At 50.5% G+C, this 22,620-nt stretch overlaps 1 protein-coding gene across 3 annotated transcripts in view; it reads left to right on the top strand.

The window, feature by feature from the left end:
- Positions 1–22,620, top strand: part of ABCF1 (ATP binding cassette subfamily F member 1) — a 484,546-nt gene that overhangs the window by 68,704 nt on the left and 393,222 nt on the right. The window contains exons 7-11 of one of the 3 annotated variants that reach the window (XM_069241960.1): positions 12,645–12,731; positions 16,363–16,419; positions 16,768–16,842; positions 21,014–21,109; positions 21,781–21,870. In XM_069241960.1, the coding sequence (XP_069098061.1) occupies positions 12,645–12,731; positions 16,363–16,419; positions 16,768–16,842; positions 21,014–21,109; positions 21,781–21,870 (405 nt within the window). The remainder of the gene's footprint in view (positions 1–12,644; positions 12,732–16,362; positions 16,420–16,767; positions 16,843–21,013; positions 21,110–21,780; positions 21,871–22,620) is intronic. The other 2 variants (XM_069241963.1, XM_069241962.1) reach the window with 2 other exon arrangements.

The following is a 22,620-nucleotide window of genomic DNA, read 5'->3' on the forward strand; positions in this document are numbered from 1 at the left end:
GTCTGTAGAACCAGCATGAAAATGGAACTTGTTACTGTGGGCTTTCTATGAAGTCTGCTTTCCAGTTTGTTGTTGACAACACCTAGTTGTATGTCAGGAAAGACTATTTTGTTGTTGTTCGTCTTTCATGTAAAGTTTATAATTTGGAGGTTTCTATCCATAAAAGTATAATAATGTGCACCAAGGTCCTTGACTCATCCTTTTCGGATCAGGAGGATGTCAGTTATTTAATGTCCCCAAAAAATGCCTTTGTCCCTTCTACTGAATAGGCTGCCATTCCATGTGTGCTGTCTCAGAGCAACCCGTAAATATGTTGGCGTAATTCAGAAGCAAACCTGGAGCCCATGGCAGTTCCTCTTTTTTGATTGTACGGTTGGGGAGCGGGAAAGCTGAGCCATTCTCTTCAACTGTATTCATTCAGAAGAAAAAATGGGCACTCTACCCAGACACATTTCTGCTTCACTTAAGATAGAGCAGGCAACAGTGTGAATCATACTTAGGTGCCAAAACAAAAATGGACAGCCTCCAGGAAAAGGTCAGCGGGAACAAATAGGGGGAAAACAAATAGAACTTTGAAAAACCTCTAAAGAAGATAGCAAAATACCAAACAAGATCAATCAGGTCAAACAGTAATGGTGGATAGTCTCAAGAGAAAGAAAAGAATGCTGTACAAACATGCAGTTAATCCAACAGAGATGAGCTCAGGTACCTCTCCTTTGTAATTAAAGGGTCTTCCATGGCATATCTTGAAATGAGCCAGAAGTTATCTTCCTTTGGTTTTCTGAGTTTCCACTATGCCATTTGCTTTGCTTGTTGTCAGTGACTAGAGGTCACTCCTGTTCAAATTTAACTATCATCTGAAGGTCATCTGTATAGGCCTTAAGGGTGTCCAACTTCCTTTTGCAATAAAAAATACTGTAAGAAGCTCCTTCTGCCAGTGCCGGGTACTGTAAGAAGCTCCTTCTGCCAGTGTCTGGTACTGTAAGAAGCTCCTTCTGCCAGTGTCTGGTACTGTAAGAAGCTCATTCTGCCAGTGTCTGGTACTGTAAGAAGCTCCTTCTGCCAGTGCCAGGTACTGTAAGAAGCCTCACTGTCTGGTGTGCACTCATCTCTTTGCACACCAGACTGTGAGGCGCTCTTAGTCTCTTAGTGCCTCACAGTCTGGTGTGCACTCACCTCTTGGCGCCTCACAGTCTGGTGTGCACTCACCTCTTGGCGCCTCACAGTCTGGTGTGCACTCACCTCTTGGCGCCTCACAGTCTGGTGTGCACTCACCTCTTGGCGCCTCAGTCTGGTGTGCACTCACCTCTTGGCGCCTCACAGTCTGGTGTGCACTCACCTCTTGGCGCCTCACAGTCTGGTGTGCACTCACCTCTTGGCGCCTCACAGTCTGGTGTGCACTCACCTCTTGGCGCCTCACAGTCTGGTGTGCACTCACCTCTTGGCGCCTCACAGTCTGGTGTGCACTCACCTCTTGGCGCCTCACAGTCTGGTGTGCACTCACCTCTTGGCGCCTCACAGTCTGGTGTGCACTCACCTCTTGGCGCCTCACAGTCTGGTGTGCACTCACCTCTTGGCGCCTCACAGTCTGGCGCGCACTCACCTCTTGGCGCCTCACAGTCTGGCGCGCACTCCCCTCGTGGCGCCGCACAGTCTGGCGCGCACTCCCCTCGTAGCGCCGCACAGTCTGGCGCGCACTCCCCTCGTAGCGCCGCACAGTCTGGCGCGCACTCCCCTCGTAGCGCCGCACAGTCTGGCGCGCACTCCCCTCGTAGCGCCGCACAGTCTGGCGCGCACTCCCCTCGTAGCGCCGCACAGTCTGGCGCGCACTCCCCTCGTAGCGCCGCACAGTCTGGCGCGCACTCCCCTCGTAGCGCCGCACAGTCTGGCGCGCACTCCCCTCGTAGCGCCGCACAGTCTGGCGCGCACTCCCCTCGTAGCGCCGCACAGTCTGGCGCGCACTCCCCTCGTAGCGCCGCACAGTCTGGCGCGCACTCCCCTCGTAGCGGCGCACAGTCTAGTGTGCACTCCTTTCTTTTCTGCAGCTGCTATTGCATGATATCTTGTCTGTAAGCACGGAGGCGTGAGCCATGTAGCAGTAGAGATCCTCCTCACAACTCAGTTTGTGACCGTGAGCTTGGTGTGTACATATTGCATTTCTGAATTATTTATAGGAAGCTAGCTAACCTATGGATCCAGGATGAGAAGTAAAAGTATTGAGTGCTTACATATTTCACCTGTGGAAAGTAGGCTGGCTCTACAGATCTAAGAAGATGAGTGTATTTTTTATTGACAGTCTGGTACTGTAAGAAGCTCCTCCTGCCAGTGTCTGGTACTGTAAGAAGCTCCTGCCAGTGTCTGGTACTGTAAGAAGCTCCTCCTGCCAGTGTCTGGTACTGTAAGAAGCTCTGCCCGCCAGTCCCTGGTACTGTAAGAATCTCCGCCCGCCAGTCCCTGGTACTGTAAGAATCTCCGCCCGCCAGTCCCTGGTACTGTAAGAATCTCCGCCTGACAGTGTCCCGTACTGTAAGAAGCTCCCTCTGCCAGTGTCCGGTACTGTAAGAAGCTCCCTCTGCCAGTGTCCGGTACTGTAAGAAGCTCCCTCTGCCAGTGTCCGGTACTGTAAGAAGCTCCCTCTGCCAGTGACCGGTACTGTAAGAAGCTCCTTCTGCCAGTGACCGGTTGTTAGAAATGGGGTTTTTGGTTGGCAGTCAGGTTACCCCCTGTCCAAGCAAAAGCCCTCACTCTAGTCAGGGTAAGTCACACACAATCCAAGATTATCCTGTGCCCACCCTCTGGTAGCTTGGCACGAGCAGTCAGGCTTAACTTAGAAGGCAATGTGTAAAGTATTTGTGCAATAAATCATACAATACCACCATATAGCACCACAAAAATACACCACACAGTGTTTAGAAAAATATAGAATATTTATCAGGATAATTGTAGGTCAAAAGAATAAAGTTGCAATGGAAAATTGTAGAGATATCACTGAAAAGTGATATAAAGTGTCTTAAGTCTTTAGAATATAAACAAAGTCTCTTTCAAGCACAAGTACCTGGTTTGGAGTGGAAAAATCTCCTCCGAGGGCCACAAAGGAAGAGGTGCGTGGAAAAAGGGTGTGTGCGTCGATTTCTCCCCAGCACACACAGACTTGCGTTGTTGTTTTCCACGCGGGGAAGTCGTGCGTCGTTTTCCGGCGTGCGGACAGTCTTTCTGTGGGTCGCAGGGATTACCAGATGTCCCGGGTCTGTGCGTGGATTTTCCTGCTTGTTTTCCGGCTGCGCGTCGAAATTACGATCTCACGGCAGGCGTCGCGTCGATTTCTCCTCTTAGGGGTCGGGTGGCGTTGTCCTTGCGAAGCCGTGCGTCGGATTTCCGGTCGTCCCAAGAGCGTTGCGTCGATCAGCGTCGGTGTGCGGTATTTTTCTCTCCGCGGTACAAGCTGTGCGTCGAAATTTTCGGCGCACGGAGCGTCCAAGTGAAAAAGAGAAGTCTTTTTGGTCCTGAGACTTCAGGGAACAGGAGGCAAGCTCAATCCAAGCCCTTGGAGAGCACTTTCACAGCCAGAGAAGAGTTCAGCAAGGTAGCAGGCCAACAGCAAGGCAGCAGTCCTTTGTAGAAAGCAGACAGGTGAGTCCTTTGAGCAGCCAGGCAGTTCTTCTTGGCAGGATGTAATTTCTGGTTCAGGTTTCTTCTCCAGCAAGTGTCTGATGAGGTAGGGCAGAGGCCCTGTTTTATACCCAAATGTGCCTTTGAAGTGGGGGAGACTTCAAAGAGTGGCTAAGAAGTGCACCACGTCCCCTTTCAGTTCAATCCTGTCTGCCAGGGTCCTAGTAGGGAGTGTGGCAGTCCTTTGTGTGAGAGCAGGCCCTCCACCCTCCCAGCCCAGGAAGACCCATTCAAAATGCAGATGTATGCAAGTGAGGCTGAGTACCCTGTGTTTGGGGTGTGTCTGAGTGAATGCACAAGGAGCTGTCAACCAAGCCCAGCCAGACTTGGATTGTAAGACACAGAAAGATTTAAGTGCAAAGAAATGCTCACTTTCTAAAAGTGGCATTTCTAGAATAGTAATATTAAATCCAACTTCACCAGTCAGCAGGATTTTATATTACCATTCTGGCCATACTAAATATGACCTTCCTACTCCTTTCAGATGAGCAGCTACCACTTCAATACTGTATGAGGGCAGCCCCAATGTTAACCTATGAAGGGAGCAGGCCTCACAGTAGTGCAAAAACGAATTAAGGAGTTTTACACTACCAGGACATGTTAACTACACAGGTACATGTCCTGCCTTTCACCCACACAGCACCCTGCTCTAGGGGTTACCTAGGGCACACATTAGAGGTGACTTATATGTGGAGAAAGGGGAGTTTTAGGCTTGGCAAGTACTTTTAAATGCCAAGTCGAGGTGACAGTGAAAATGTACACACAGGCCTTGCAATGGCAGGCATGAGACAATGAAAAAGGGGCTACTTAAGTGGGTGGCACAACTAGTGCTGCAGGCCCACTAGTAGCATTTAATCTACCGGCCCTATACACATAGAGTGCACATTACTAGAGACTTATAAGTAAATTAATAGTCCATTCAGGTATGATTCAAGGTTACCATGTTTTAAGGGAGAGAGCATATGCACTTTAGCACTGGTTAGCAGTGGTAAAGTGCGCAGAGTCTAAAAGCCAGCAAAAACAGTGTCCAAAAAGTGGAGGGAGGCAGGCAAAAAGTTAGGGGTGACTACCCTAAGGCTGTCAGGTCTATCATGTGTTCCCCCCCAGCTGAAAGTGGGGAGAGCTACCCGACCTCCTGGGAGCTCTCATCGCTAAGGCGGAAGTGTCTGGAGAGACCATCAGCATTGGCGTGGTCAACCCCTGGGCGATGTTCCACCGTAAAGTCCATCCCCTGTAGGAAAATGGACCACCTCAAGAGTTTTGGATTCTCACCCCTCATCTGCATGAGCCATCTGAGGGCCCTGTGGTCTGTCTGAACCCGAAGTGAGTCCCAAACAGGTAGGGTCTTAGCTTCTTCAGTGCCCAGACCACAGCAAAAGCTTCTCTCTCAATAGCACTCCACCTCTGTTCCCGTGGTAATAGCCTTCTGCTAATAAAGACTACTGGTTGGTCTAGGCCCTCCTCATTTAGCTGTGCTAGAACTGCCCCTATGCCATGCTCTGAAGCGTCTGTATGCATGATCAATTCCTGGGAGTAGTCGGGCCTTGAGCACGGGGGCCGTGCACATGGCTTCCTTTAGGGCGTCAAAGGCTTTCTGACAAGCCTCTGTCCAATTCACCAACCTAGGTTGTTTCTTGGAAGTGAGTTCTGTCAAGGGTGACACAATGGTACCATAGCCCTTGACAAATCTGCGGTAGTATCCTGTGAGGCCTAAAAAGGCTCTCACCTCAGTCTGCGTTCGAGGTGGTTGCCAGGCCTTGATAGTTTCAATCTTGGCCTGGAGTGGCTGCACCTTGCCACCACCCACTAGGTGTCCCAAGTACACCACGGAACCCTGCCCAATCTGAAACTTACTAGCCTTGATGGTCAGGCCTGCCTGTTGCAGGGCCTGAAGCACTTCCTTGAGGTGAAGCAGGTGTTCCTCTCAACTGGAACTGTAGACAGCTATGTCATCCAGGTAGGCTGCACAGAAGGCATCCTTGCCAGCTAGGACCCTGTTAACCAACCGTTGGAAGGTAGCAGGGGCATTTTTCAATCCAAATGGCATCACCCGGAACTGGTAATGGCCATCAGGGGTTGAAAATGCGGATCTTTCCTTAGCCCCCTCAGTCAGGGCGATCTGCCAGTACCCTGAAGTAAGATCAAACGTACTCAGGAACTTGGCAGCGCCAAGCCTGTCAACGAGCTCATCTGCTCGGGGGATGGGGTGAGCATCAGTCCGTGTGACTGAGTTGAGACCCCGGTAGTCCACACAGAACCGGAGTTCTGGCTTCGCACCTGGGGCAGTAGCCTTAGGGACCAACACCACTGGGCTGGCCCAGGTACTACTGGATTTCTCGATGACTCCTAGAGTCAACATTTTGGAGACCTCCTCCTTGATGCTGGCCTTCACCTTATCCGACAACCTGTAAATTTTGTTCTTCACAGGGAGACTGTCACCGGTGTCAATATCATGAACACAGAGGTGGGTCAGTCCAGGAGTAAGGGAGAACAGGGGGGAGAACTGATCCAACAGCTCATAGCAGTCTCCTTTCTGGTTTAGAGTCAGGGAGTCAGAAAGAATGACCCCGCTTACTGACCCATCACCTTCTTGGGCAGAGAGGAGGCCGGGGAGAGGTTCACTCTCCTCTTCCATTCCTTCATCTGTGACCAGAAGCATGTTGATCTCCGACCTCTCAAAATGAGCCTTTAGTCGGTTCACATGGAGCACCCTTAGGGGATTCCTAGGGGTTTGGAGGTCCACTAGGTAAGTGGCCTCTCCTTTCCGCTCCTTTATTTCAAATGGGCCAGACCAGCGGTCCTGGAGAGCTCTGGGCTCCACTGGCTCCATTACCCACACTTTGTCTCCAGGTTGAAACTCTACCAGGGTGGCCTTCTGGTCATACCAGTGTTTCATTACCTCTTGACTGGCCTCAAGGTTACTTTGGGCCTCTTTCCAGAAGCGGGTCATCTGGTTGCGGAGGGCCAACATGTAGCTGACCACGTCCTGAGGGGGTGCCTTTGGAGATTTCTCCAATCCCTCCTTGACAATGCTTAAGGGTCCCCTGACAGAATACCCATAGAGAAGCTCAAAGGGACTGAACCCTACCCCCCTCTGGGGGACCTCTCTGTAAGCAAAGAGAAGGCAGGGTAAGAGGACGTCCCACTTACGCCTCATGGCCTCAGGGAGGCCACCAATCATGCCTTTCAGGGTCTTGTTGAATCTCTCCACAAGACCATTAGACTGGGGGTGATAGGGTATGGTGAACTTGTAGGTTACACCACACGCATCCCACAGAGACTTCATGTATGCAGACATGAAGTTAGTGCCTCGGTCAGACACTATCTCCTTGGGGAATCCCACACGGGTAAATATCCCCATCATAGTTCTGGTCACCACCGGTGCAGTTACGGTCCTCAGAGGGATTGCCTCTGGGTAACGGGTGGCATGGTCTACCAAAACCAGGATGAACCTGTTGCCTAAGGCAGTTTTGGGATCCAAGGGACCAACAATGTCGATGCCCACCCTTTCAAAGGGGGTGCCAACGACAGGAAGTGGAATCAGGGGGGTTTTAACCCTTTTTCCTGCTTTACCACTGGCCTGGCAGGTAGGACAAGAGCTGCAGAACTTATCTGAGTGTGTCCTCATTTTGGGCCAATAAAAGTGGGTGACAAGCCTGTTAAAGGTCTTGCCTTGCCCCAAATGTCCTGCCAGGGGAATGTCGTGAGCCAGACCCAGTAGGAAGGTTCGGTAACATTGGGGGACCACCAGCGTACGTGCTGCCCCAAAGGCCGGAACCTTAGGCTCACTGTAGAGATCATTCTCCCAGTATAGGTGGTGATCGCCAGAGGAGTCACCCGCTGCCTGGTTTGAGGCTTGTTTCCTCAGACCTTCCAGAGTGGGTCATTCTTTCTGCGCCTTGCAGAATTCCTCCCTGGTGGGTCCACCCACAACTTGCCAGTCAGCAAGCTCAGGTAAGTCACCTAGGGTGGCAATGTCTTCCCCAGTTGGCTCGGGAGCCTCCTCCTCAGGAGCCCCGTCAGCCACTGCGGGAACTTCTGGGGCCGGTTTCCCGCGCCCCTTGTCCCTCCTCTTGGCAGCTCTCTGGGCCATCGCTCCAGGCTCCAGACGCCCTTGACTTCCCTCTCGGTCAGCCATGGACCGAGGAGTCATGCAGACCCACTCCGGTAACCCTAACATCTCCAGGTGAGACTTGAGCTCCACTTCTTTCCAAGCAGTATGCTCAAGATCATTGCCTAACAGCCAATCTACAGGCATGGCAGGACTCACAGCTACTTTCAGAGTACCAGAGACCCCCCCCCCCCCCCCCCCCCACTCAAAGGGAACCAGAGTCACCGGCAGGTGACTCTCGCGATTGTCAGCGACTATGACCTGGTGGAATGTTAGGGACTATCTGCTCTGTTGACACCAGCTGACTCTTGATAGTAGTCATACTGGCTCCTGTGTCACGCAGAGCCTCCACCTTCTGCCCATCAATGGTGACCCACTGCCGGTACTTGGAAGTATTTTTGGGCATGTGGGCCTTGGGCACCATTTCTCCTTCTCCCAGGGACACTAGGGAAATCTCTACCTGTTCCCCAAAGCTATCTGGGTCCATCTCCCCCCCCCCCCCCCCCCACCTCCCCCCCCCCCGAGCGCTACACTAGTCAACCCAGGTGCCTGTCCAGTAGTGGACGGTGCCCCCTTGGGGCACTGGGGATCGCCCTTATAGTGACCATACTGGTAACACTCCATGCACTTGGGGTTAGATTTCCCTGACTTGTCATATGTCCCTGGCTTTTTCCCAAATCTGGAAAAGGAAGGGTTGCCACTCCCTCCCTGGGAATTCTTTTGGGGGCCTTTGGAGAGTTCCTTATCTGCAAGTTTATCTCCCCCCCTCTTTCTTCTGTTGGGAACCCTGACCACCTTTGTGGGAGTCCCCCCTCAGGTACCTTCTTGGACACTCTGGTGCTAACCCAGAGGTCTGCCTCCTCAGCAAGCTTCCTGGGATCAGTCAGCTTACTATCCACTAAGTGCTGGCGCAACTCTGTATAAGTAGTATTAAGCATATGCTTTCTCAGAATCAAGTCATATAAACCTTTATAATCAGCTACTTTGTTGCCCCGCACCCATCCATTCAGTGCCTTACTGGAGAAGTCAAAGAAATCTACCCATGTTTGTGTGGTTTGTTTGGTGCTGTCCCTGAACCTCTGATGGTATCCCTCAGGGGTCAGCCCAAACTTGGCAAGTAAAGTGGCTTTCTGAAGTGGGTATGTGTTTTGATCAGGTTGATCCAATGTGAGGAGTGTATCCCTCCCCAATGGCGGTACATAACCCCACATAGCTACCCCCCATTGCCCTTCAGGAACCTCATGAGCCCTTAGTGCAACTTCATAAGCAGCTAACCATTTATCTATGTCATCTCCCACCACAAAACTGGGCACCACATTTTTGGGTATACAAACCTTCTTTTCTCCAGCAGGTCCTGTCAGTATGCTGCCACCATTATTGCTGGATTCAGACTGTCTCGTCTTGATCTCCAGCTCCTTGAGACTCAGTTCATGAGCCAACAATAGTTTCTTTTCAGCCAAAGCTCTCTCAGCCGCCACCTGTTTGGTTGCTCTTTCAGCTTCAGCTTGTTTGGCTTCTCTTTCAGCTTCAATTTGTTTGGCTGCTCTTTCAGCCTCCGCTTGCTTGGCTTCTCTTTCTGCCTTTCTCTCCTCCTGTTGAGCCTCAATTTTCAGTTTCGCCGTTTGCAATTGGAACTCCCTTTCTTCTCTCCTTTCCTCTGCGGTCAGGCTTTGCACAGAGACACTGCTCCCTGATCTGGAAGGGGGCACAATTGCAGTGGTAACACCATCCACAGATAGTGAAAATTCCTCTGAGGGGCCATTTTCTGGCTCCTCTTCCTCATCATCCTCTAAATGGGCTTCTGCCCAGGCCCTCAGCACCACTTGAAAGTCCTCCTTTCTGGAGGCCCCTTGGGTGGGTACCCTCATTGCCCTGCAGAATCCTCTTAGTTGTTTGACCGTATATGTATCCAACTGGACTAGGTCAAAGTCCCCTCCCTCTGCCAGTGTCCGGTACTGTAAGAAGCTCCTTCTGCCAGTGACCGGTACTGTAAGAAGCTCCTTCTGCCAGTGACCGGTTGTTAGAAATGGGGTTTTTGGTTGGCAGTCAGGTTACCCCCTGTCCAAGCAAAAGCCCTCACTCTAGTCAGGGTAAGTCACACACAATCCAAGATTATCCTGTGCACACCCTCTGGTAGCTTGGCACGAGCAGTCAGGCTTAACTTAGAAGGCAATGTGTAAAGTATTTGTGCAATAAATCATACAATACCACCATATAGCACCACAAAAATACACCACACAGTGTTTAGAAAAATATAGAATATTTATCAGGATAATTGTAGGTCAAAAGAATAAAGTTGCAATGGAAAATTGTAGAGATATCACTGAAAAGTGATATAAAGTGTCTTAAGTCTTTAGAATATAAACAGTCTCTTTCAAGCACAAGTACCTGGTTTGGAGTGGAAAAATCTCCTCAGAGGGCCACAAAGGAAGAGGTGCGTGGAAAAAGGGTGTGCGCGTCGATTTCTCCCCAGCACACACACTTGCGTCGTTATTTTCCACGCGGGGAAGTCGTGCGTCGTTTTCCGGCGTGCGGACAGTCTTTCTGTGGGTTGCGGGGATTACCAGATGTCCCGGGTCTGTGCGTGGATTTTCCTGCTTGTTTTCCGGCTGCGCGTCATTCTGCGGGGCTGTGCGTCGAAATTACGATCTCACAGCAGGCGTTGCATCGATTTCTCCTCTTAGGGGTCGGGTGGCGTTGTCCTTGCGAAGCCGTGCGTCGGATTTCCGGTCGTCCCAAGAGCGTTGCGTCGATCAGAGTCGGTGTGCGGCGTTTTTCTCGCCGCGGTACAAGATGAGCGTCAAAATTTTCGGCGCACGGAGCATCCAAGTGAAAAACAGAAGTATTTTTGGTCCTGAGACTTCAGGGAACAGGAGGCAAGCTCAATCCAAGCCCTTGGAGAGCACTTTCACAGCCAGACAAGAGTTCAGCAAGGCAGCAGGCCAACAGCAAGGCAGCAGTCCTTTGTAGAAAGCAGACAGGTGAGTCCTTTGAGCAGCCAGGCAGTTCTTCTTGGCAGGATGTAGTTTCTGGTTCAGGTTTCTTCTCCAGCAAGTGTCTGATGAGGTAGGGCAGAGGCCCTGTTTTATACCCAAATGTGCTTTTGAAGTGGGGGAGACTTCAAAGAGTGGCTAAGAAGTGCACCAGGTCCCCTTTCAGTTCAATCCTGTCTGCCAGGGTCCCAGTAGGGGGTGTGGCAGTCCTTTGTGTGAGAGCAGGCCCTCCACCCTCCCAGCCCAGGAAGACCCATTCAAAATGCAGATGTATGCAAGTGAGGCTGAGTACCCTGTGTTTGGGGTGTGTCTGAGTGAATGCACAAGGAGCTGTCAACCAAGCCCAGCCAGACGTGGATTGTAAGGCACAGAAAGATTTAAGTGCAAAGAAATGCTCACTTTCTAAAAGAGGCATTTCTAGAATAGTAATATTAAATCCAACTTCACCAGTCAGCAGGATTTTATATTACCATTCTGGCCATACTAAATATGACCTTCCTACTCCTTTCAGATGAGCAGCTACCACTTCAATACTGCATGAGGGCAGCCCCAATGTTAACCTATGAAGGGAGCAGGCCTCACAGTAGTGCAAAAACGAATTTAGGAGTTTTACACTACCAGGACATGTAAACTACACAGGTACATGTCCTGCCTTTCACCCACACAGCACCCTGCTCTAGGGGTTACCTAGGGCACACATTAGAGGTGACTTATATGTGGAGAAAGGGGAGTTTTAGGCTTGGCAAGTACTTTTAAATGCCAAGTCGAGGTGACAGTGAAACTGTACACACAGGCCTTGCAATGGCAGGCCTGAGACAAGGAAAAAGGGGCTACTTAAGTGGGTGGCACAACTAGTGCTGCAGGCCCACTAGTAGCATTTAATCTACCGGCCCTATACACATAGAGTGCACATTACTAGGGACTTATAAGTAAATTAATAGTCCAATCAGGTATGATTCAAGGTTACCATGTTTTAAGGGAGAGAGCATATGCACTTTAGCACTGGTTAGCAGTGGTAAAGTGCGCAGAGTCTAAAAGCCAGCAAAAACAGTGTCCAAAAAGTGGAGGGAGGCAGGCAAAAAGTTAGGGGTGACTACCCTAAGGCTGTCAGGTCTAACACCGGTACTGTAAGAAGCTCCTTCTGCCAGTGTCCGGTACTGTAAGAAGCTCCCTCTGACTGTGTCTGGTACTGAAAGAAGCTCCCTCTGCCAGTGTCCGGTACTGAAAGAAGCTCCCTCTGCCAGTGTCCGGTACTGAAAGAAGCTCCCTCTGCCAGTGTCCGGTACTGAAAGAAGCTCCCTCTGCCAGTGTCCGGTACTGAAAGAAGCTCCCTCTGCCAGTGTCCGGTACTGAAAGAAGCTCCCTCTGCCAGTGTCCGGTACTGAAAGAAGCTCCCTCTGCCAGTGTCTGGTACTGTAAGAAGCTCCTTCTTTCAGTGTCTGTCTGGTACTTGAAGAAGCTTCCTCTGCCAGTGTATGCTGTGGTGAGTTCCACCTTCAGTAGGTGGAGGGTCTTGTTTTTCAAGGAAATTTAGCCATGAAACTTGGCAACCGTTTGTGTTGACCATATAAAGCCCTATCTGTCCATGTAGATGTCAACCATCATACGTACCCTTCCTGAGTCTCCGTGCCCAGCCGAGGTCTCCGGCCCATTAAGTTCTCTTGTGTTTTGGAAGTCAAAAATACTTTAAAATGTCGACTTCAAAGTCAGTGGTGCCTGAGAGCAAGACAAACCATGCTCGTAAGGAACCTAAGTAGTTTTTGTTTTAGGCAGTGTTTGCTGTTAAGAATGTGTAAGATGATACATCTCCCTGGCTGCTGGTTTTATTGCTCACCACTTTTATTCTCAGTGAACTATCCTTCTTTCCACAGACTCCCATCTCTGATGACGAGGACGATGTGGGCAAGAAATTGAACAAGAAGAACAAGAAGCTGGAGAAGCCAAATGTGACTCCAAAGGTCAGAGAGAGTCACTGGTGCTGGACAAGTCCACGGCCCCTGCCCCTGTCACCTCCCTATGGCCATCTAAGCCTACCCCTCCCACGGCCGTCTGATCCTGGTCATAGGAGCAGATGTGAGGGAAGGCGGAAAGTCGAGTTAGACGTGTAGCCCGATTTAAATCTTAGCGGAGGGGGTTATTCCGTCAAACGTGACGGATATCCTGTCCACTGTATTATTATCCCATTATAGTCGGTGCAGATCGTAATTCCATGGACGGGATATCCATGACGTTTGTGAGAGGAGTATTCCCCTCTCCCAAGATCAAAATCAAGCCTTTGGTCTGGAAGGGTTTCCTGAATTCCAGTTGTTTGTCTGCTTCACATATCTCTTGGAGGTGTGCTGTTGCTGGGCTCTGAGTGAATGGCAGTGTTGGTTGACTCCTTTGGTGCAGCACATTGGTCCCAGTAGCAGAAGTGCATTTATGTAATGTAGGAAAGTACCCTCTTTCTAGCATGGTTACCCCCATTTTCTGTCTGTTGTCAGTGTGTTTGACCGTTTACTAGGATCTGGCTAACCAGGACCCCAGTGATTTATTCTCTCTCCCTTCAAACTTGGTAACTGTACCATTTTTCACCCCACATTTGACGTACTGGTGCCCCCATGTAAGTACCTGGTGTGTGGTACCCATGGCATTGGGGCACCAGGGGTTCCCCATGGGCTGCAGCATGTATTATGCCACCCATATGGAGCCCATGCAGTGTGCTCCGCAGGCCTGCCATTGCAGCCTGCTTGAAAAGGTGCACTGCGCCAGGCCACTAAGTCATCCCAATGGCAGGTCCTCCAGCCCTGAGGGCAGGGTGCAAGTACCTGTGTATGAGGGCACCCCTGCTCTAGCAGAGGTTCCCCCATGAACTCCGGTTCCATTTTCCTGGACTTTGTGAGTGCAGGGATGCCATTTTATGTATGTACTAGACAAGGTCACTGTCTATGTCCAGCTACAGAATGGTCACTCCGAACTTAGGCATATTTGGTATCAAACATATAGGAATCATACCCCAGTGCTGTTCCCAGTATTGGAAGTATGATTTCATGCACTCTGGGGGCTCCTTAGAGGACCCCCAGCATTGGTCCTATCAGCCTTCTTGGTGTTTCCGGGCAGCCCAAGCTTCTTCGAAACCCTCAACCCTTTCTGCCCTCCTGCTGCTTGAACAGCTCAAGCCAAGGAAGGCATAACAAAGGATTTCCTTTGGGAGAGGGGTGTTACACCCTCACCCTTTGGCAATAGGTGCTACATGGCTGGGGAGGAGTAGCCTCCCCAAGCCACTGGTATGCTTTGAAAGGCACATTTGGTGCCCTCTGTGCATAAACTAGTCTACACCGGTTCTGAGACCTCCAGTCCCTGCTCTGGCGTGAAGCTGGACAATGGAAAGGGGAGTGACCACTCCCCTGTCCTTCACCACTACAGGGGTGGTCCCCAGAGCTTCGCCAGAGGGTCCCTGGGTTATCCCATCTTGAGTCCAAGGTTGGCAGGGACCTCTGGGAGCATCGGAGTGGCCGGATAAAGTAGGTGACGTTGAAGCCCCCTCCTGATAGGTGGTTACCATGTTAGGTGACCTATCCCCTTTTCAGGGCTATTTAGGGTCTCTCTCTAGGGTGGGGTCCTCCAATTAGGCTTGCAATATTCCAGCAGGACTCCTCTGCAACCTTACTTCGCCTTCTAGCCACTGAAACCGCGACTGGACCCTCCAGGAACCGACAAGCTGCATCCACAACCAAGACTCTGCTTGCAACATTGTTTCCACGGCTCCTTCCAGCTTCTGCCACATTTCCCCAGCCGTACATCCTCTGAGGGCGGCAAGTCTTCAGTCTCCACGAGAAGGAAGAAGGAATCTCCTTTGGAGTTAAGGAGTCCCTCCTCTGCATCCGGAGGCACCAACATCAATGACAACCGGCATGATGGATCCTGCATCACAGGTGGTGTTCCAGAGTAGTCCTGTTGGTCCTATCTGCCAGCCGTCCAACTTTGGTGGAGGTAAACCCTTGCCTTCCCGCGCAGGACAGTACCACTGTGCACTGCGTCTCTTACAGCTGCCAAGGCTTGTTTGCATCTCTTCCAAGGGATCTTCAGGCTTCCTGTAGGTAGCCCCAGCACTCCTTCCTGCAACGCACAGCCCTCTGCGTGCTTCTCCTGTGGCGTGGGACCCTTCTCCAGTTGTGCTGCCTGGGCTCCACTTTGACTTCTGGTTCGTCATACAGTGGGTCTCCTGTGGGGGCTTCCTCTTCTGTGGACTCTCTGCTTTGCTGAGGGTCCCCCTTGGACTTCCCCCTGTGGGTTGAGTCCTCCTGGACCTTGCTGTTCCCCAGCAGCTCCACTTTTGCTTCACCACGACTTCTGCCTTTGTCTAAGCTTGTTGGTGGCTTTTCCAAACCACTGACCGACTGCAATCCTTCGTCCGGCGAGGGACGTCGGCTGCATCCTCCAGGAACTGTTTACCTGTTCCAGGGCTGTGTTCCTGACCGTCTTTGTCTCACCATTGACCAACTCCTGCATCCACAGCTGAGTGGGTAGTAGCTCCTACTCCTCCTGGACTCTTCTGTGACTTCTTGACTTGGTTCCCTTCTTCCACAGGTCTTCCTCTTCAGGAATCTACCGCTGGTGTCTTGCAGTCTTGTCTGGGTGTTGCATTTTCTTCATTTTGGGTGGTTTGGGGAAAATCTAGTAATTTAGTCCTTTCTTTGTGGTTGCCAGGGAACACTGGTATTTACCTTTGGGGTTTCCTAGTACCCCCAACTTCCCTCTACACATCCCACTTACCTAGGTGGGGGTCCTGTGTTCACATTCCATTTTTTTAGTACATGGGGTGGGCTCCCCGAGGGTCACTGTTGCCTAATTGCTTTTGCACTGTTTTCTACCACGTTCTATGCCTATTGCTGATAGCTAGTGTATATATTTAGTGTCTTACTTACCTCCTATTGGAGTATTGCCTCTCTAGTACTTTTTGTTTTTGTTACTAAAATAAAGCACCTTTATTTTTTAAACAGTGTTTTTTCTTGTGTGTAAGTGCTGTGCGACTGCAAGTGGTATTGCATGAGCTTTGCATGTCTCCTAGATAAGCCTTGGCAGCTCATCGACAGCTCCCTCTAGAGAGCCCTGGCTTCTAGACACTGCCTACACTTCACTACGAGGCGATACCTGGACCTGGTATAAGGTGTAAGTACTTTAGGTACCCACCACACACCAAGCCAGCTTCCTACATGGAATCACTCAGAAGTATTTGATATTTTTGTTACAATACCCTGCTGTTGTCTCATTTTTCTTGGTGTAGAGTGAGCCTTGAGATGGAAGCTACCTCCAGCCTTCCTCACTGACTCACGCAATGTTTGACGTGAGCCCAGTGTTTCAGCACATCTTCCTAGAGCCTGGTTGCTGCTTCTTAAATAGTTACCTCCCACAAGACTATCTTTGTGGTAGCCTCAATATGTAGACTACGTTATAATTACTAATGGATTAACGGACTAACATTATCGAGGTAGGGGTTTATGTTTATATATTGCTAGGATGTTTGTTTGGTGCTCAAGGTTGTGCTACATTTGGGTGTCACCCTCTGGGTACCAAGTGACTGGTGTATTTCTGCTTTCACCCTGATAGGTTTCTTCTGAAGAAAATAAAAAACCCAAGAAAAATGATTCTGCTAAAGGGAAGCAGGTGAGTACCTCTGGACTTAATGCTTTGAAGGGAGAAATGTCAAACTCCCAGACTCTGTGGTGTCTGTATCTGAACAAGGGTGGAAGGCTCATATGCTGCGATACGTGCAAGTGAGTTATTTCAGAAAGGTCAAGTATGGATGCGGTGCTTACAGAAGGCAAATCTAGCAATGTAGCACTGTACAAGATTGAGGAATAGAAGAAGGGACCATAGATGGAAGCACTTATTTGACATCTAGAATGATAAGTAAAGAACTGATGAACTTTGTGCTGAACTTGACAAATAAAATCCAGCATTTCAACACTATTACTTCATCTACCAGTAACAAGTTGTACTTTCTTCTGGCAGGGCGGGAAGACCATTTCAGTCTCTGATGAAGGCTCAAGTGAAGATGAGATTCCAAAAGAGAAGAGTAAAGTCAAGGTGAGTGCAGTCTTCTTTCCTTCCCTCTGAAGCGAACACCCCTTTGCTTGCAGAAAACTTAGGGTGTGTCAGACGTTTTGTTGCACACCTTCTTTGTTTCCACCCAGAGCAGCCTTCATGTGAGTGTCCTATACGTGGCCATTCAAAAGTTTAATATGTGGGAAGCAGTTATTTTTGGGCTTTCCTAACACTGATCAGTGACTGAACTTTACAAACTCCCCAGCGGCCGTCAGTGTTGGTCAGCTATCCTAGGTGCTGCTCCCAGATTTGATTTGGTGAGCCTGATACTAGAAGTCCTTCCCCCCCCTCCAGCCTAATTCTAAATCTGCTGCTGTATGAGTTTGAAGTTAGCTGATGTTTACGCTGTTCTGTGTCCTAGTGGAGTCAGAGTTGCTATGGGTCTCCTGCAATCAAGCTCCCTGCGGATTGATGCTGAACGAGATAGCTGCTACAGAGGTCCCCGAAGATGTTCAGATTTCATAACTTACTTAACTTAAATACTAGTTGTGCTGCTGTCTGACTTTAATGCTGGCTGATGTTTGAACGGACACTATTTTATATGTGTAGGAAGTTGGCTCTGTATGTGCTATTTCAAAGTAAGGAATAGCATGCACAGAGTCCAAGGGTTCCCCTTAGAGGTAAAATAGTGGTAGAAATAGATAATACTAATGCTCTATTTTGTGGTAGTGTGGTCGAGCAGTAGGCTTATCCAAGGAGTAGTGTTAAGCATTTGTTGTACATACACAAGACAATAAATGAGGTACACACACTCAGAGACAAATCCAGCCAATAGGTTTTTATATAGAAAAATATATTTTCTTAGTTTATTTTAAGAACCACAGGTTCAAATTCTACATGTAATATCTCATTCGAAAGGTATTGCAGGTAAGTACTTTAGGAACTTCAAATCATCAAAATTGCATGTATACTTTTCAAGTTATTGACAAATAGCTGTTTTGAAAGTGGACACTTAGTGCAATTTTCACAGTTCCTGGGGGAGGTAAGTATTTGTTAGGTTCACCAGGTAAGTAAGACACTTACAGGGCTTAGTTCTTGGTCCAAGGTAGCCCACCGTTGGGGGTTCAGAGCAACCCCAAAGTCACCACACCAGCAGCTCAGGGCCGGTCAGGTGCAGAGTTCAAAGTGGTGCCCAAAACACATAGGCTAGAATGGAGAGAAGGGGGTGCCCCGGTTCCGGTCTGCTTGCAGGTAAGTACCCGCGTCTTCGGAGGGCAGACCAGGGGGGTTTTGTAGGGCACCGGGGGGGACACAGGTCCACACAGAAATTTCACCCTCAGCGGCGCGGGGGCGGCCGGGTGCAGTGTAGAAACAAGCGTCGGGTTCGCAATGTTAGTCTATGAGAGATCTCGGGATCTCTTCAGCGCTGCAGGCAGGCAAGGGGGGGATTCCTCGGGGAAACCTCCACTTGGGCAAGGGAGAGGGACTCCTGGGGGTCACTTCTCCAGTGAAAGTCCGGTCCTTCAGGTCCTGGGGGCTGCGGGTGCAGGGTCTCTCCCAGGCGTCGGGACTTTAGGTTCAAAGGGTCGCGGTCAGGGGAAGCCTCGGGATTCCCTCTGCAGGCGGCGCTGTGGGGGCTCAGGGGGGACAGGTTTTGGTACTCACAGTATCAGAGTAGTCCTGGGGTCCCTCCTGAGGTGTTGGATCGCCACCAGCCGAGTCGGGGTCGCCGGGTGCAGTGTTGCAAGTCTCACGCTTCTTGCGGGGAGCTTGCAGGGCTCTTTAAAGCTGCTGGAAACAAAGTTGCAGCTTTTCTTGGAGCAGGTCCGCTGTCCTCGGGAGTTTCTTGTCTTTTCGAAGCAGGGGCAGTCCTCAGAGGATGTCGAGGTCGCTGGTCCCTTTGGAAGGCGTCGCTGGAGCAGGATCTTTGGAAGGCAGGAGACCGGCCGGTGAGTTTCTGGAGCCAAGGCAGTTGTCGTCTTCTGGTCTTCCTCTGCAGGGGTTTTCAGCTAGGCAGTCCTTCTTCTTGTAGTTGCAGGAATCTAATTTTCTAGGGTTCAGGGTAGCCCTTAAATACTAAATTTAAGGGCGTGTTTAGGTCTGGGGGGTTAGTAGCCAATGGCTACTAGCCCTGAGGGTGGGTACACCCTCTTTGTGCCTCCTCCCAAGGGGAGGGGGTCACATTCCTAACCCTATTGGGGGAATCCTCCATCTGCAAGATGGAGGATTTCTAAAAGTTAGTCACCTCAGCTCAGGACACCTTAGGGGCTGTCCTGACTGGTCAGTGACTCCTCCTTGTTTTTCTCATTATCTTCTCCGGCCTTGCCGCCAAAAAGTGGGGCCTGGCCGGAGGGGGCGGGCAACTCCACTAGCTGGAGTGTCCTGCTGGGTTGGCACAAAGGAGGTGAGCCTTTGAGGCTCACCGCCAGGTGTGACAATTCCTGCCTGGGGGAGGTGTTAGCATCTCCACCCAGTGCAGGCTTTGTTACTGGCCTCAGAGTGACAAAGGCACTCTCCCCATGGGGCCAGCAACATGTCTCGGTTTGTGGCAGGCTGCTAAAACTAGTCAGCCTACACAGATAGTCGGTTAAGTTTCAGGGGGCACTTCTAAGGTGCCCTCTGTGGTGTATTTTACAATAAAATGTACACTGGCATCAGTGTGCATTTATTGTACTGAGAAGTTTGATACCAAACTTCCCAGTTTTCAGTGTAGCCATTATGGTGCTGTGGAGTTCGTGTTTGACAGACTCCCAGACCATATACTCTTATGGCTACCCTGCACTTTACAATGTCTAAGGTTTTATTTAGACACTGTAGGGGTACCATGCTCATGCACTGGTACCCTCACCTATGGTATAGTGCACCCTGCCTTAGGGCTGTAAGGCCTGCTAGAGGGGTGTCTTACCTATACTGCATAGGCAGTGAGAGGCTGGCATGGCACCCTGAGGGGAGTGCCATGTCGACTTACTCGTTTTGTCCTCACTAGCACACACAAGCTGGTAAGCAGTGTGTCTGTGCTGAGTGAGAGGTCTCCAGGGTGGCATAAGACATGCTGCAGCCCTTAGAGACCTTCCTTGGCATCAGGGCCCTTGGTACTAGAAGTACCAGTTACAAGGGACTTATCTGGATGCCAGGGTCTGCCAATTGTGGATACAAAAGTACAGGTTAGGGAAAGAACACTGGTGCTGGGGCCTGGTTAGCAGGCCTCAGCACACTTTCAATTGTAAACATAGCATCAGCAAAGGCAAAAAGTCAGGGGGCAACCATGCCAAGGAGGCATTTCCTTACAATATGCAACTGGAAACCTAATCTTAGTATATCCGCTCAGTATTGATTTATGCTGTACATGTGTGCTTACTCAAATACTATGATGTGATGGTTTTAGTTTTCACCTTTTTTACATGGTGTTATGTGACCATCATATGGCTGACACCTAGCAGCTGTTTGTTTTTCTGTGAATGCTCTTCAGAATTTCTGCAGACACATAAATGTAATCCTTAAGGAGAATAGAGGTGATATGTATTCACAGTGTGCGCAGAGCCATTGAGCGGAGTCTCCGTGGTGTTCGCCTATAGGGGAGCCTTGGCCGTGCAGTAAAGCTGCTGTGAGTCACTCCAGCAGTGACTAAAGCTCAGGACAGAAACATCAGTTGTTTGAGTAAAGCTAATGTGAGAATCCCTAGAAATATGTGTAAATCTGAGCTGAGGGGGCCTGAGAGAAGTGGAGTAGTCTCAGCTGTGTGAGTGGAGCTTCTTGAGGGGTGGGAGAATGCTCAGCAGTAAGAGTAAAGCTGAGAGTCCTTGTGCAGGGACTAAAGCTGACGTGAGAAGGGGCCTTTATGTCTATAAGCAAGGCTGATCTGTGGGCCTTGGCAGTGCTACATAAATGGGATGAGAGGGCTCTGCCGTCTCACGTAGTGAAAAGGCAAGCAGCCTCGTCTGTGTGGGTAGAGGCCGAGTGATACTGCTTTGTCAGTACAGTTCCGCACCATAATCTCTCTGGGTGAACACCTTTGCTGCTTCCAGGAGTGTCTCTGGGTTGGACTGCAGACATCGCTAGGGGCTGAGAATGTGCAGTTTGCAGCGCTTGAGGAGCAATAGAAGCCCAGGATTAGGTGGGCATGAGGCCACTTGGTGCCACCCTTCTCTGCTGGGTTTATTGCTGCGTGATCCCTTGCATGCATGCCTCTCATCTGGGTGTTTCTCCATTTCAGAAAGCTGCTAACAAGACTGTGACTAAGCCGGTGCCTCCCCAATGCTCTGATGATGAGAAGGAAGGAAAGAAGGCTGGAGGCAAGAAGACTAAAGAGGTAGATGAGGAATGAGGCCGAAGCAGCACTGGAGTATTTGTGACTGAAGTGGTTGAGGTGCAGACCGAAAAAGGCTCAGCGAGTACTGTGTGAAAATGCTGCTGAGGGCTGCGTAATGGAGCGGGTAGTGAGTGCAGCAGGGAGAGTGATGAACACAGTGTAACGAGAGCTCTGAGGTCCGTAAGCTGACTCCTCTGTACTGGCAGAAGACGCTAGTGCTGCTGAGGGCTGCTTAATGGAGCGGGTACTGAGTGTAGTGCAGCAGGGATAGTGATGAATACAGTGTAACGAGAGCTCTGAGGTCCGTAAGCTGACTCTTCTCTGTACTGGCAGAGGACGCTAGTGCTGCTGAGGGCTGCGTAATGGAGCGGGTTCTGAGTGCCGGGGAGAGTGATGAACACAGTGTAACGAGTGCTCTGAGGTCCGTAAGCTGACTCTTCTCTGTACTGGCAGAGGACACTAGTGCTGCTGAGGACTGCGTAATGGAGCGGATGGTAAGGCCATGTCACAACCAAACCACTCTCAGTAGTCCCTTAAGGACTTAGAACGCTCCAGTGTCGAAGTCGAAGAAGTCATTAAAGATATTGGGAGATTAGGAATCTGATGTCAGCCAATGAACATAGACAATGTTGGATGGTGGCAGACACCTTCATTACTCCTTATCGTTGCAGAAACCTGTGAATAAGAAAGTGGAAGCCCCAGATTCAGAGGATGAAAGTGAAGCAAAGAAGAGCAAAGGTCAAAAGAAGAAGGCTGCTCCGGTAACAAGGGGCAGGGAGTGTCCAGGGAAGACTCAAGGCAAACAAGGCATTCATTAGATTGTGATTAGGGTTGCACAAGGAGTGGGTGATGGAGACAGTGCGAGTGAAGCATAAAATGCTTATTTGAAAGCTGCAGTTACATGAGCTATCACTTGCATCCTGGGGCAGCGTCTTTTGTGAGTTCTGATGTTTGCCTCTTGTGTGCCCTCAGGGCCAGGGCTTTGGATATTACTGCTTTGCTTTTTTAGGACCCCATGTGGGTGTTATGATTTTCTAGATGTAGTAAAGGTGAACAGTCAGTATTGTAGCTCGTTAGAATCCTGGTAATCCCCTGTCTCGTCTACCCCTCCTCCCCTGTCTCGTCTACCCCTCCTCCCCTGTCTCCTCTACCCCTCCTCCCCTGTCTCCTCTACCCCTCCTCCCCTGTCTCCTCTACCCCTCCTCCCCTGTCTCCTCTACCCCTCCTCCCCTGTCTCCTCTACCCCTCCTCCCCTGTCTCCTCTACCCCTCCTCCCCTGTCTCCTCTACCCCTCCTCCCCTGTCTCCTCTACCCCTCCTCCCCTGTCTCCTCTACCCCTCCTCCCCTGTCTCCTCTACCCCTCCTCCCCTGTCTCCTCTACCCCTCCTCCCCTGTCTCCTCTACCCCTCCTCCCCTGTCTCCTCTACCCCTCCTCCCCTGTCTCCTCTACCCCTCCTCCCCTGTCTCCTCTACCCCTCCTCCCCTGTCTCCTCTACCCCTCCTCCCCTGTC

The sequence above is a fragment of the Pleurodeles waltl genome, chromosome 6 (genome assembly GCF_031143425.1).
Source record: "Pleurodeles waltl isolate 20211129_DDA chromosome 6, aPleWal1.hap1.20221129, whole genome shotgun sequence".
In the NCBI taxonomy this organism is placed as follows: domain Eukaryota; kingdom Metazoa; phylum Chordata; class Amphibia; order Caudata; family Salamandridae; genus Pleurodeles; species Pleurodeles waltl.